We start from the raw sequence: 13,358 nt of genomic DNA on the forward strand, positions 1-13,358 counted from the left end.
AACAACAAAAAAGCATTTAAATCTTAAGCTGTCCCCGGCAGACAGATGTCTGAGCGAAGTGTTCAGGGGTCGTCCTAACCACGAGTAATAAAACATCTGCCTGGGTCATGTCAAGACAATGTGTGCTGGAGCTTTATTCTGCAAATTTGATTAAACTGATTTAATTTGGCTCCAGTGCATTCCCCCAAGTTTTACTGTAATTTAAAGGCAGTATTTGCTGCCCTGAAGGTGTTGTCACATGCTGGCATGAGAGGTATTTTTGGGGGATTTTTTTCTTTGTGTCGAAACTCTTCTAACAGGCTCCTCTGGTTTACTACCTCAGAGACAAAGAACAGAGGACTGAAATAAAGTAGCCTTCGCCCTCCAGGCACGCAAAGCGTAAGGGGTGGACCCGCACAATACGTCAGCAGCACAAAGTTACTAGGGGAGGGGGGGGATGTGAAACGGAAGGAATATGGAAGGAAAGTCAGAAGCGAATCTCTGCACGCCGCCTCCCCCGCCTCTCTATCTCATGGCTTGGAAAGTCTGTAACTTCTGCATGGCTTTCTTTTTTGCGCTTGCTGCTTATGTGCAGGTGAGTTTCCTGGCGACTGCTCCCGAATTCAGTAGGACAACAAATCTCCGACAGCTTCCAGCGCACAGTGTGGGACAACATACTAAAGTCCAACTTCCCCTCCACATTGTATCACTCCCACAAACTGCTCCAGATTATTGTGAGGGATATGCTTTTTTTTGTATTATTCCCAATAATTAACAGCAGAATTTGGGGTGGGGGCGTGCGTGCGTGGGTGGGAGAGAGAACTCAGCCAGGTTATAGTTTGTAGCCTCTGTGTTGAGTTAGTTCATGGAGACTTCACTGCAATTCAAACTATTTGCCAACTGCTTTACAATGTCCAATTCCACTCTGCCAGTTTAGCCCGGTTGGCTTGGACAGATGTCTCGTGAGGTAGAGCGCAGCCAACAGTGCACGTTCAATTCCTGTACCAGCTGAGGTTATTCACCAAGGCCCTGCCTTCTCAACCTTGCCCCTCGCTAGAGGTGTGGTGATCCTCAGGTTAAATCACCACCAGTCAGCTCTTCCCCCCCCAAAGCAGCCTATGGTCATCTGGGACTGTGGCGCCTTTACCAGTCTGTGTCAACACAACCACAACAGTCAAGCAACAGCATCATTATTTGAAATGAGGTCATATCCCCCAGCTCCACAACCCTTTTGAGATCCTGTGCTCCTCAAATTCTGGCCTCTTGTGCATCCCTATTGATGCACCATTGCTGATGGTGAATTCAATTACCTGGGCCCCATGCTCTGGAATTCCCTCCATACCTCGCTTTCCTCCTTTAAGATGTTCTTTGACCAAGCTTTCATCCACTGACCTGATCTCCTTATGCAACTCGATGTCATGTCGTACTTTGTTTCATAGTGCTTCTGTGAAGCCCCTTGGGTTGGTTTATTATGTTAAAAGGGCTATATAAGTGTATGTTGTTGTTGGAGAAGCACAAATAAAGATGTGGGATCTACTGTCTAAGAAAAGGATTTAAAGAGATGTTTGCCGTCAAGAAAAAATTCTTTATCTTCAGGAAGCAGCCCTTGTCCCTTTCATCATTTTGGTCTGGATTTTGCCGTTGTAATGACGATGAAACTGTTGACGTTCACCATCATTACAACCGTGAAACTGACAGCGATCTCAAGGATCCACATGTTCTCAAGGATCTCAAGGTTTGATAAGTTCGGACAGGAAAGGGGATCAAGAAATAAATTGGATTAAAATGACCAAAGATGCATTTCAAAAGGTGAAAGAAAATTATGATCAACTCAAAGTTAACCATGAAAACAAAGTTGAGAATTCCCAGAATGCTACATCACACCAATTTTGGCATCCGGAAGCACCTGTTGGACGATCAAAGAAGCAATGCAGAGAAGAATTTGAGGCTGCAGAGTTATAATTTTTAAGGTGAATAATCCAGATATGCGGGTGAAGTCACACTGTCAAGGAAGAGTTGCTCGCAAAATCTGAGACCAAAAGAACAGTGGTTAGCACAGAAAGTGATTAAAATACGAGATAGGGCAGCAGAGTGGTAAGCACTCCTGCCTGACAGTGCCAGGGATGCGGGTTCAATTCTGGTCTTGGGTGTCTGTGGAGTTTGTATTCTCCCCGTGTGTGCGTGGGTTTCCTCCAGGTGTTCCGGTTTCCTCCCACAACCCAAAGATGTGTTAGGTGTATTGGCCATGCTAAATTGCCCCTTCGTGTCCAAAGATTAGGTGGGGTTATGGGGATAGGGTGGGGATGTGGTCCTAGGTAAGGTGTTATTTCAGAGGCTCGGTGTAGACTTGATCGGCCGAATGGCCCTCTTCTGCACTGTCGTGATTCTATGAACTCGCTGATCAAAATCAGGAACCGACAGTCGGAATTTCCTGGGCATATAATAGGAAATCATGATTTAGAAAGTCTGATGTTGATGGGACAGATTTATGGTAAAAGAGATCGAGGTAGACAAAGAACGATCTTTCCAAATGCCTTGTAAACTGGATAAATGTACCACCAACAAAGATGATCCATGCCTCCAGAGCAGGGTTAAAATGGAGATCCATGGTAGCCAATGTGATCTTAGGGCATACTATCCGAATAGAGAGAGAATAAGTTCCAATTATTCATGACCACCCTCTCTGGCCTTGAAAAACCTTTATATTTATGGAATGTCAAATTACTCCATTATGATAAAGCTCCCAAGATTTTTTTATTAATATAGTGGGCTGGAGTTTGTGATGAGGCAATGCACTGACATAGGGCAGTATGTCGCTCAAGTGTGGTCCTTACTGGGAGGACTTATCACACCTGCTTGATTAATTCGTAACAAGCTCCAGCTGGGTGACCTCAGCCCCCTACTGGGAAGCTCTTACTCCATGAGCCATATTGGAAGATCAACAATGGTTTCTTCATGGGGGTTATAACAACTTTGTCACCTGTTTAATTACATTCTCCATTCCTTTTTTCTGTCTTTTTCAGATTTTAATTTCAGAGGAAATCTGGTGATGGTGAGCCTCTTGCAAATAGAATCATAAAATTCCTACAGTGCAGGAGGAGACCATTCTGCCCATCAAGTCTGCACTGACCCTCTGAAAGAGCACTCCATCCAAGCCCACTTCCCCACCCTATTTCCTTTTTAAAAAAATATTTTTATTCAAAATTTTTACATTATAAATAACCGAAAAGGAAAATAGAAACCTTCCCGCCCCTTTACAGAAAAAATGAAAAAACAAAAATAAATAAACAAATGAACGTTAACCAATAAACAGTAGTAAATCTCCAACCAAACACGAGCCTTGCCACGGTCATATGCGCCCCGTGCAGCACCTTAAATTGTATAAGGCTGAGCCTAGCGCAAGAGGAGGAAGAATTTACTCTTCCCAAGGCAGCCGCCCACATACCCTCATCGATCTCCTCTCACTTACCTTTTAACTCCTCCACCGAGGCCTCCTCCTCCTCCTGCATCACCTGATAAATTTCCGAAATCCTACCCCCTCCAACCCACACCCCCAACAGCACCCTATCCTTAACCCTGCGTGCCGGCAGCAGCGGGAACTCCACCACCTGACGCCTAACGAACGCCCTTACTTGCATATATCTAAAGATATTTCCGGGGGGAGCCCGAATTTCTCCACCAGTTCCCTAAGGCTCGCAAACTTCCCGTCGATAAACAGGTCCCCAATCCTCCTAATACCTCCCTGTACCAGCTCCGGAACCCCCCATTCATTTTCCCCGGGACAAACCGATGGTTCTCTCGTGTCGGGGACCACACCAAGGCCCCCACCTCCCCGCTGTGATGTCTCCACTGCCCCCAGATTTTGAGGGTTGCTGCCACCACCGGGCTCGTAGTGTACCTCATCAGAGGGAGCGGCAGTGGTGCGGTCACCAGCGCCCCCAGGCTCGTGCCCACACAGGACGCCATCTCCAACCTCTTCCATGCTGCCCCCTCTCCCTCCATTACCCACTTGCGTACCATCGCCACGTTGGCAGCCCAGTAATACCCGCAGAGGTTAGGCAATGCCAGCGCCGCCGCCCCCCCCCCCCCCCCCCCCCCCCCCCATCTCTGCACCGCTCCAGAAACACCCTTATCACCCTCTATGTCTTCTTAGCCCACACAAACCCCATAATACTCCTGTTAACCCGTTTAAAAAAGGCCTTGGGGATCAGGATGGGGAGGCACTGAAACAAAAACAGAGTCCTCGGGAGCACCGTCATTTTAATGGACTGTACCCTACCCGCCAGGGAGAGCGGCAGCATATCCCACCTTTTGAACTCCTCCTCCATTTACTCCACCAGCCTCGTTAAGTTGAGCTTTTGCAGGGCCTCCCAGCTTCCATCCACCTGCACCCCCAGGTATGTAAAACTCCTCTCTGCCCTTTTTAGCGGAAGCTCACCAATTCCCCTCTCCTGGTCTCCCGGCTGCACCATGAACAGCTCACACTTCCCCATATTAAGCTTATACCCGGAGAAATCCCCAAACTCCCTGAGGATCCTCAACACCTCCAGCATTCCCTCCACCGGGTCTGCCACATACAATAACAGATCGTCTGCATACAACGATACCAGATGTTCCCCCCCAACCCGCACCAACTCCCTCCAATTCCTAGACTCCCTCAAAGCCATGGCCAGGGGCTCAATCGCCAGCGCAAAGAGCAGGGGGGATAAAGGATACCCCTGCCTCGTTCCTCGGTATAGCCGGAAATATTCCGACCTCCTGTTCGTGGCCACACACGCCACCGGGGCCTCGTCCAGCAGTCTCACCCAATTAACGAACCCTTCCCCAAACCCAAACCTCCCCAACACCTCCCAGAGGTACCCCCACTCCACCCTATCGAAGGCCTTCTCCTCGTCCATAGCTACCACTACCTCCGCCTCCCCCTCCACCGCCGGCATCATAATTACATTCAGGAGCCTACGTACGTTGGTATTCATCTGCCTCCATTTCACAAAACCCATCTGATCCTTTCCCCACCCTATTTCAATAACCCTTAACCTAACTTCCAATCTTTGGACACTGAGGGACAATTTAGCATGGTCAATCCACCTAATTTGCAAATCTTTGGACTGAGGGAGGAAACTGAAGCACCCGGAGGAAACCCACGCAGACACGGGGAGAATGTGACCCAAGGTTAGAATTGAACCCGGATCCTTGGCACTGTGAGGCAGCAGTGCTAACCACTGTACCACCATGCTACTCCTACTCACTATCCCCAGAACTACAACTGCAAAGTTCTGAACCCCTAATCAATGTGTTTGATTAGGGGTTCATCTACTCCAATATTGACTCACCTCCCATTTACCACACTTCATAAACTTAATTTCATCCTAAACCCGTGCTCCCTTTATCCTGACTCATACACCAAATCCAGTTCACCCATCATCCTGTAACCACAAATCTACATTAGTTCCCAGTCCATCGATACCTCAGATACATAATTCTCATTATTTTGTTCAAATCCTTCCATGGCCTTACCCAACCCTAGCTCTGTCGCTCTCCCCGGTCCTACAGCTCTCCAGTGCTCCAAATCTGACCTTTTGTGCACCCGCAATATCCATCACCCCACCATTCGCAGCTGAACCTTCAGATGCCTTGTCCCTGATCTCTGGAATTCTCTCATTAAACAACCCCGGCTCCCTCTCCTCTTAAGATTCTCCTTAAAATATATTTTTATGACCAATCTTTTGCTCATCTGTCCTAAAATTTCTCTTGATGTGGTTCAGTGCCAAAGCTTATCTGAGTGTATCTCTGTGAAGTCCTTTGCTACATTAAATGTGATGTATAAAAGGCACAGAGTCGTTGTTATGTATGGATGTAAGTGAGCACAGGACTGAATTCTATTGCAATGCACCTCATGTTAAAATAGCTTGCTGACACTCATTGACAAGGAATGGCCACGTGGTGGAGATACCAGAGAGCTACCAGATAATCATGGTCATCAGGAGAAAATTAGAGGATGTTTGTGTACCTGTCCATATAAATTGATGACTTGTTTGGGGCTTTAGTTCAGTATTGCTGTTTACGGAACATTTACGATGGTCTGCAACAAAGCCAGAAGCAATGCAATATGTTGACAGGTTGTTGAAGGGACTCTCTGGGGAGGGTAGAATACTGCTATTCCTGGATAAACCCAGCTTTTTAATACAGCTGCTTTTTAACGCAAAAGCTGGTGACACCAAAGTCATTCACATGCGTTATTTACAATTCAAAGTCTGGTGACCGGAGGACCTCCAAAATAAACCTGGCTTATCAGCTCTTCTGCAGCATGTCTAGAATGCATTATAAACAGGCTGTATAATCGCAGAATCGCTACAGTGCAGAACGAGGCCATTCGACCTATCGAGTCTGCATTGACTCTTCGAAAGAGCACTCCACCCATGTCCACTCCCCCGTCCACCTCGCCCTATCCCCATGATCCCTTAACCTGACCTGCACAACACTAGACCCTAACGGGGAATTTAGAATGGCCAATCCACCTAACCTGCAGATCCTTGGACTGTGGGAGGAAACTGGAGCATCCGGAAGAAACTCGCGCAGACACGGGGAGAATGCGCAAGCTCGACACAGACATGCACCCAAGATCGGAGTTGAACCCAGCGCTGTGAGGCAGCAGGGCTAACTACTGTGCCGCCATGGATTCTATGGGAAGCAAGAAATGAAATGAAATTGCAGAGCCGTTGGCAATGATCTTTTCGTCCTCGCTGTCAACAGGGGTGGTACCAGAGGATTGGAGAGTGGCGAATGTCGTGCCCCTGTTCAAAAAAGGGAATAGGGATAACCCTGGGAATTACAGGCCAGTTAGTCTTACTTCGGTGGTAGGCAAAGTAATGGAAAGGGTACTGAGGGATAGGATTTCTGAGCATCTGGAAAGGCATTGCTTGATTAGGGATAGTCAGCACGGATTTGTGAGGGGTAGGTCTTGCCTTACAAGTCTTATTGAATTCTTTGAGGAGGTGACCAAGCATGTGGATGAAGGTAAAGCAGTGGATGTAGTGTACATGGATTTTAGTAAGGCATTTGATAAGGTTCCCCATGGTAGGCTTATGCAGAAAGTAAGGAGGCATGGGATAGTGGGAAATTTGGCCAGTTGGATAACAAACTGGCTAACCGATAGAAGACAGAGAGTTGTGGTGGATGGCAAATATTCAGCCTGGAGCCCAGTTATCAGTGGCGTACCGCAGGGATCAGTTCTGGGTCCTCTGCTGTTTGTGATTTTCATTAACGACTTGGATGAGGGAGTTGAAGGGTGGGTCAGTAAATTTGCAGATGATACGAAGATTGGTGGAGTTGTGGATAGTGAGGAGGGCTGTTGTCGGCTTCGAAGAGACATAGATAGAATGCAGAGCTGGGCTGAGAAGTGGCAGATGGAGTTTAACCCTGACAAGTGTGAGGTTGTCCATTTTGGAAGGACAAATCTGAATGCGGAATACAGGGTTAATGGTAGGGTTCTTGGCAATGTGGAGGAGCAGAGAGATCTTGGGGTCTATGTTCATTGTTCTTTGAAAGTTGCCACTCAAGTGGATAGAGCTGTGAAGAAGGCCTATGGTGTGCTAGCAGTTCATTAGCAGAGGGATTGAATTTAAGAGCCGTGAGGTGATGATGCAGCTGTACAAAACCTTGGTCAGGCCACATTTGGAGTACTGTGTGCAGTTCTGGTCACCTCATTTTAGGAAGGATGTGGAAGCTTTGGAAAAGGTGCAAAGGAGATTTACCAGGATGTTGCCTGGAATGGAGAGTAGGTCATACGAGGAAAGATTGAGGGTGCTAGGCCTTTTCTCATTAGAACGGAGAAGGATGAGGGGCGACTTGATAGAGGTTTATAAGATGATCAGGGGAATAGATAGAGTAGACAGTCAGAGACTTTTTCCCCGGGTGGAACACACCATTACAAGGGGACATAAATTTAAGATAAATGGTGGAAGATATAGAGGGGATGTCAGAGGTAGGTTCTTTACCCAGAGAGTAGTGGAGGCATGGAATGCACTGCCTGTGGTAGTAGTTGAGTCGGAAAATTTATGGACCTTCAAGCGGCTATTGGATAGGTACTTGGATTAGGGTAGAATAAGGGAGTGTAGGTTAACTTCTTAAGGGCAGCACGGTAGCATTGTGGATAGCACAATTGCTTCACAGCTCCAGGGTCCCAAGTTCGATTTCGACTTGGGTCACTGTCTGTGTGGAGTCTGCACATCCTCCCCGTGACTGCGTGGGTTTCCTCCGGGTACTCCGGTTTCCTCCCACAGTCCAAAGATGTGCAGGTTGGGTGGATTGGCCATGACAAATTGTCCAAAATTCTATGATTAACCTAGGACAAAGGTTCGGCGCAACATCGTGGGCCGAAGGGCCTGTTCTGTGCTGTATTTCTCTATACTCTATACTCTATGCCACCCTACAACCCTCTGTGTTGCTCCAATTTTGACCTTTTGTACATCCCCAATTTCCAGCACTCCACCATTCGCAGCTGAACCTTCAGATGTCTCGCCCCTGAGCTCTGGTATTCTCTCATTAAACAACCCCAGCTCCCTCTCCTCCTTTTAAGACTCTCCTTAAAATCTATTTTTATGACCAATCTTTTGCTCATCTGTTATATGCACTTTGACATCAAGCTTAATTTATAGTGGGCATTTCCGGTGGCAACATGTAGGTGGAGGTCGCACATTAGGTGGCTCCTGTTAGTCTTTGGTTTTTGGACTTTTATGCCCGGTCCCTGGGGTAGCTTTTGGATGAGTTGGTGTGGGAAGTCATAAGGAGTTGCGGGAATGTCGAAGTCTCAGAAGAAATGTCTTGGAAAGAAGGAGGTGAGGAAAAGTACGCTGGTGAGTGTTGCTGTGAGTCCAGCAGGAGGAAAGATGGTGGGGGCTCAGTCGTCGGGTGGGACTGCTCCCATTACAGTTGAAACTCTGACCAAGGTGGTGGTCGTGGAGTTTGAAAGATTATTTGCGAAACATTTAGAGGTGCTTCAAAGGGAGATGATGGCTTTGCTTAAAGAGTGGGTGGAGGAGGTTATTGCCTCGGCAAAGATGGCAGTGACAAAGACGTCGGTTGAGGTGCGGGAGCAAGGAGAGAAGTTGAAGGGGGTGGAGGAAGCTCAGTTGCTGCACAGCAACCAGCTCACCTCGATGGGTGAGGAGCTGCAAAGAGTGGCGGAGGTCAACAGTGGGCTCAGAGCCAAGGTGGAGGACTGGGAGTACTGGTCGAGGACGCAAAATCTGAGGATCGCGGGCATGCCCAAGTGGGTGAAGGACCCAAGGTTGACTGCGTATTTTTCAAAGAATTTTGCCGAGTTGATGGGGGAGGATGAAGAGCCCTCCCTCTGAGTTGGACAGTGTGCATCGGTCGCTCAGGCCGAACCCTAAAACAAATGAGCCACTAAGGGCAGTCATAGTCTGCTTCCACAGCTGCCATGTGAAGCTGAAGAATTTGAGCTGGGCGTAGCAGAGACGAGATGTGAAGTCCTACGGCATTGGTAGACGCATATACAAGATCTGACGGCGGAGTTGGCGAGAAGGCAGGCGGCCTTTGGACGGGTGAAAGGTGGTATTGTCCGGCAGAAGAGTGAGGTTCGGAGTGGTCTACCCAGCGAAGCTGAGAGTGATTCACAACTCAAAGGACTTTTATTTTGAGATGGTGGAGGTGGCTGAGGCGTTTGTTAAGGCAGAAGGGCTGGGATTGAGATGAGGGCTGGGAGTTGGACTTTGTTGGTGGGGACGGGGAATGTTATTTTCTAATTAAGTTTTTTTCCCCCCTTGGATTTGGGTTTTGTTTTGGTCTCTTAATGAGGGATTTATTTGCAGGTGTTCTTGTTGTTCCTTATGGGTGGGATTCTTCTTTGTTTCATGGTTGGGGGAGGTGGTGTTTAGTGCAAGAGGGACTGGGTTACTGAGGAGGGGTGGGGAGTCTCTGGCAGGGGTCACCACGTTAGCAAACAAAGATTGGTTAGTGAATGGGAGAGTGGTGGGGGTGGGGCTGCAGTCGTTGGTGTCTGGTTGAACATATTTCGATGGACCTGGGAGGCGTGAATGGAGGGGGAGGGGAACAATACTGGGTGAGGTGTTTGCAAGAGGAAGCGGATGGGGGGGATTCTGGGAGGGCGGAGGGGGTCGTCACTAACAAAAGAATGGAGATAGTCTGGCCGGATAGGCTTCATAGGGAACCTGCATTGAGGGAGGTGGTTCGGGTTAAGACAGGGGAGTTGGTGGTGGCTCCGGAACAGATTGATAAGGTGTTTGAGAAGGGGCCTGTATAGGTCGGAGCCCACATGGATGAGTGGGAGATGAGGATGTTCCTGGGGGGGGGTGGTAGTTAGAGTGCCCGAGGTTGGATGAGGGGGTGAGGGCAAGGCTGGCGGAGCTAATGGTGGTAGAGGAAGTGAAGGTGGCGATCGGGAAAATGCAGGCACGGAAAGTGGCAGGTTTGGATGGGTTCCTGTTCAAATTTTTTTTTTAAAGAATTTTTATTAAACTTTTCACAGAATATAAACAACAAAACAATATTAACAAAACAACCATGGTAAAAACCCAAGAACAACAAGCACCCACCTACAAAAGCAACTACTAAAACAAAAAAAGCAAACAACAAAAAGGAAAGAGATAACACCCGCCACATCCAACAAACCCAGGTACACACTTCTCCCTCCCACCGAACCAAACCCCCCCCCCCCCCCCCCCCCCCCCCCGGGTTGCTGCTGCTGCCGGCCTATTTCCCTACCGTTCCGCCAGGAAGTCCAGGAAAGGCTGCCACTGCCTAAAGAACCCCTGTACTGATCCCCTCAGGGCAAATTTCACCTTCTCCAATTTGATGAACCCCGCCATATCATTGATCCAGGCCTCCACGCTTGGGGGCCTCGCATCCTTCCATTGAAGCAAGATCCTCCGCCGGGCTACTAGGGACGCAAGGCCAGAACACCGGCCTCTATCGCCTCCTGCACTCCCGGCTCCACCGCAACCCCAAAAATTGCGAGTCCCCAGCCTGGCTTGACCCTGGATCCTACCACCCTCGACACCGTCCTTGCTACCCCTTTCCAAAATTCCCCCAGCGCTGGGCATGCCCAGAACATATGGGCGTGGTTCGCTGGGCTCCCCGAGCACCTAGCACACCTGTATTCGCCCCCGAAAAACCTACTCATCCTCGTCCCAGTCATGTGGGCCCTGTGCAGCACCTTGAACTGTATGAGGCTAAGCCTCGCACAGCAAGAGGAGGAATTCACCCTTTCCAGGGCATCCGCCCACGTCCCCTCCTCAATCTCCTCACCCAGCTCCTCTTCCCATTTACCCTTCAGCTCCTCCACCGAGACCTCGTCCACCTCCTGCATTATGCGGTATACGTCCAAAATCCTCCCTCCTCCAACCCACACCCCCGAGAGCACCCTGTCCCGTACCCCACGTGGGGGCAACAGAGGGAACCCCTCCACCTGCCGCCTGGCAAATGCCCTAACCTGCATGTACCTAAACATGTTCCCCGGGGGGAGCCCAAACTTCACCTCTAACTTCCCCAAGCTCGCGAACCTCCCCTCCACAAACAGGTCCCTCAACCTCCTAATACCTACCCTGTGCCAGCCCAGAAATCCGCCATCGATGCTCCCTGGAACAAACCGGTGGTTCCCCCGTGTCGGGGACTCCATCGAGCCCCCCACCTCCTCCCCTATGCCGTCTCCATTGCCCCCAGATTTTGAGGGTAGCCGCCACCACCGGGCTCGTGGTATACCTCGTTGGAGGGAGCGGCAACGGCGCCGTTACCAGCGCCTCCAGGCTCGTGTCCACACAGGACGCCATCTCTATCCTCTTCCATGCTGCCCCTTCCCCGTCCATTACCCACTTACGCACCATCTCCTGTTCAAATCTTCTTAAAGATTTAAGGATAAACTGGCGCTGCTGTTGGCGTAAATGTTCGAGGATGCGATGGTCAGTGGGGTCTTGTCAAAATCGATGGGGCAGACCGTGATCTCGATGCTGCTTAAGAAGGATAAGGATCCGATGGAGTGTGGGTCGTACAGGCCCATATCACTGCTGAATGTGGATGCCAAGATATTGGCAAAGGTGCTGGCGTTAAGATTGGAGGTGTGCCTTCCGAGGGTGATTGGGGAGGATCAGATGGGGTTTGTCAAGGGCAGATTGTTGTCATCGAATGTGAGAAGGCTGCTAAATGTGGCGCTTTCTCCAGCAGATGGCAGGCAGACTGAGGAAGTGGCGGCGTTAGATGCGGAGAAGACGTTTGATCGGGTGGATTGGAGTTATTTGATGGCAGTGTTGGAGAAATTTGGGATTGGGCCAAACTTTGTGGCATGGGTGCAGTTGTTGTATAAGGAGCTGATGGCGAGCATACGCACGAATGATATGAATTCAGAGTAGTTTGTACTGCACCGGGGTACGAGGCAGTGGTGCTGTATGTCCCCCCATTTTGTTTGCATTGGCTCACGAGCCCTTGGCCATTGCACTGAGAAGTTTGGGGTTGTGGAAGGGGATAGTGGGGTGGGGGTTGGTGGAGCAGAGGGTGTCATGTCTGCGGATGATTTTTATTATATCTTTCAGAGCCGGGCTTTTCGATGAGAGGCTTCAGAGATTTGAGACGTTTTCAGAGTATAAATTGAATTTGGGGAAAAGTGAGTACTCACTGAGGCAATATGGGTGGAGCTGAGAAATAGGAAGGGTGCAGTAACATTGTTGGGACGTTACTACAGGCCTCCAAAAGCGAGCTTGAAGTAGAGGTACAAATATGTAGACAGATTATAGAAAAATGTAGGAGCAATAGGGTGGTTGTGATGGGAGATTTTAACTTCCCCAACATTGAATGGGATTCGTGTAGTGTTGGAGGCGTAGATGGAGCAGAGTTTGTAAGGAGCATCCAGGAGAGTTTTTTAGAGCAGTATGTAAATAGTCCAACTCGGGAAGGGGCCATACTGGACCTGGTATTGGGGAATGATCCCGGCCAGGTGGTTGATGTTTCAGTCGGTGATTACTTTGGGAATAGCGATCACAATTCCGTAAGTTTTAGAATACTCATGGACAAGGACAGGAGGGGTCCGAAAGGAAGAGTGCTAAATTGGGGAAAGGCAGAGTATAACAAAATTCAGCAGGAGCTAGGGAATGTGGATTGGGAGCAGCTGTTTAAGGGTAAATCCACATTTGAAATGTGGGAGTCTTTTAAGGAAAGGTTGATTAGAGTGCAGGACAGACATGTTCCTGTGAAAATGAAAGATAGAAATGGCAAGATTAGGGAACCATGGATAACGGGTGAAATTGTGAGACTAGCTAAGATGAAAAAGGAAGCATACATAGGATCGAGGCAACTCATAACTGATGAAGCTTTGGAGGAATATCGGGAAAGTAGGATGAATCTCAAAC

The 13,358-nt window shown here is 48.9% G+C and overlaps 1 protein-coding gene across 1 annotated transcript in view; it reads left to right on the forward strand.

The window, feature by feature from the left end:
* The window catches only part of tmem220 (transmembrane protein 220), a 38,382-nt gene that overhangs the window by 2,619 nt on the left and 22,405 nt on the right, over nucleotides 1–13,358 (forward strand). Inside the window, exon 2 of the mRNA XM_038777866.1 lies at nucleotides 323–574. Coding sequence (XP_038633794.1) covers nucleotides 455–574 — 120 coding nt within the window. The 5' untranslated portion in view covers nucleotides 323–454. The remainder of the gene's footprint in view (nucleotides 1–322; nucleotides 575–13,358) is intronic.

Source organism: Scyliorhinus canicula, chromosome 18, assembly GCF_902713615.1.
Source record: "Scyliorhinus canicula chromosome 18, sScyCan1.1, whole genome shotgun sequence".
Taxonomy (NCBI): domain Eukaryota; kingdom Metazoa; phylum Chordata; class Chondrichthyes; order Carcharhiniformes; family Scyliorhinidae; genus Scyliorhinus; species Scyliorhinus canicula.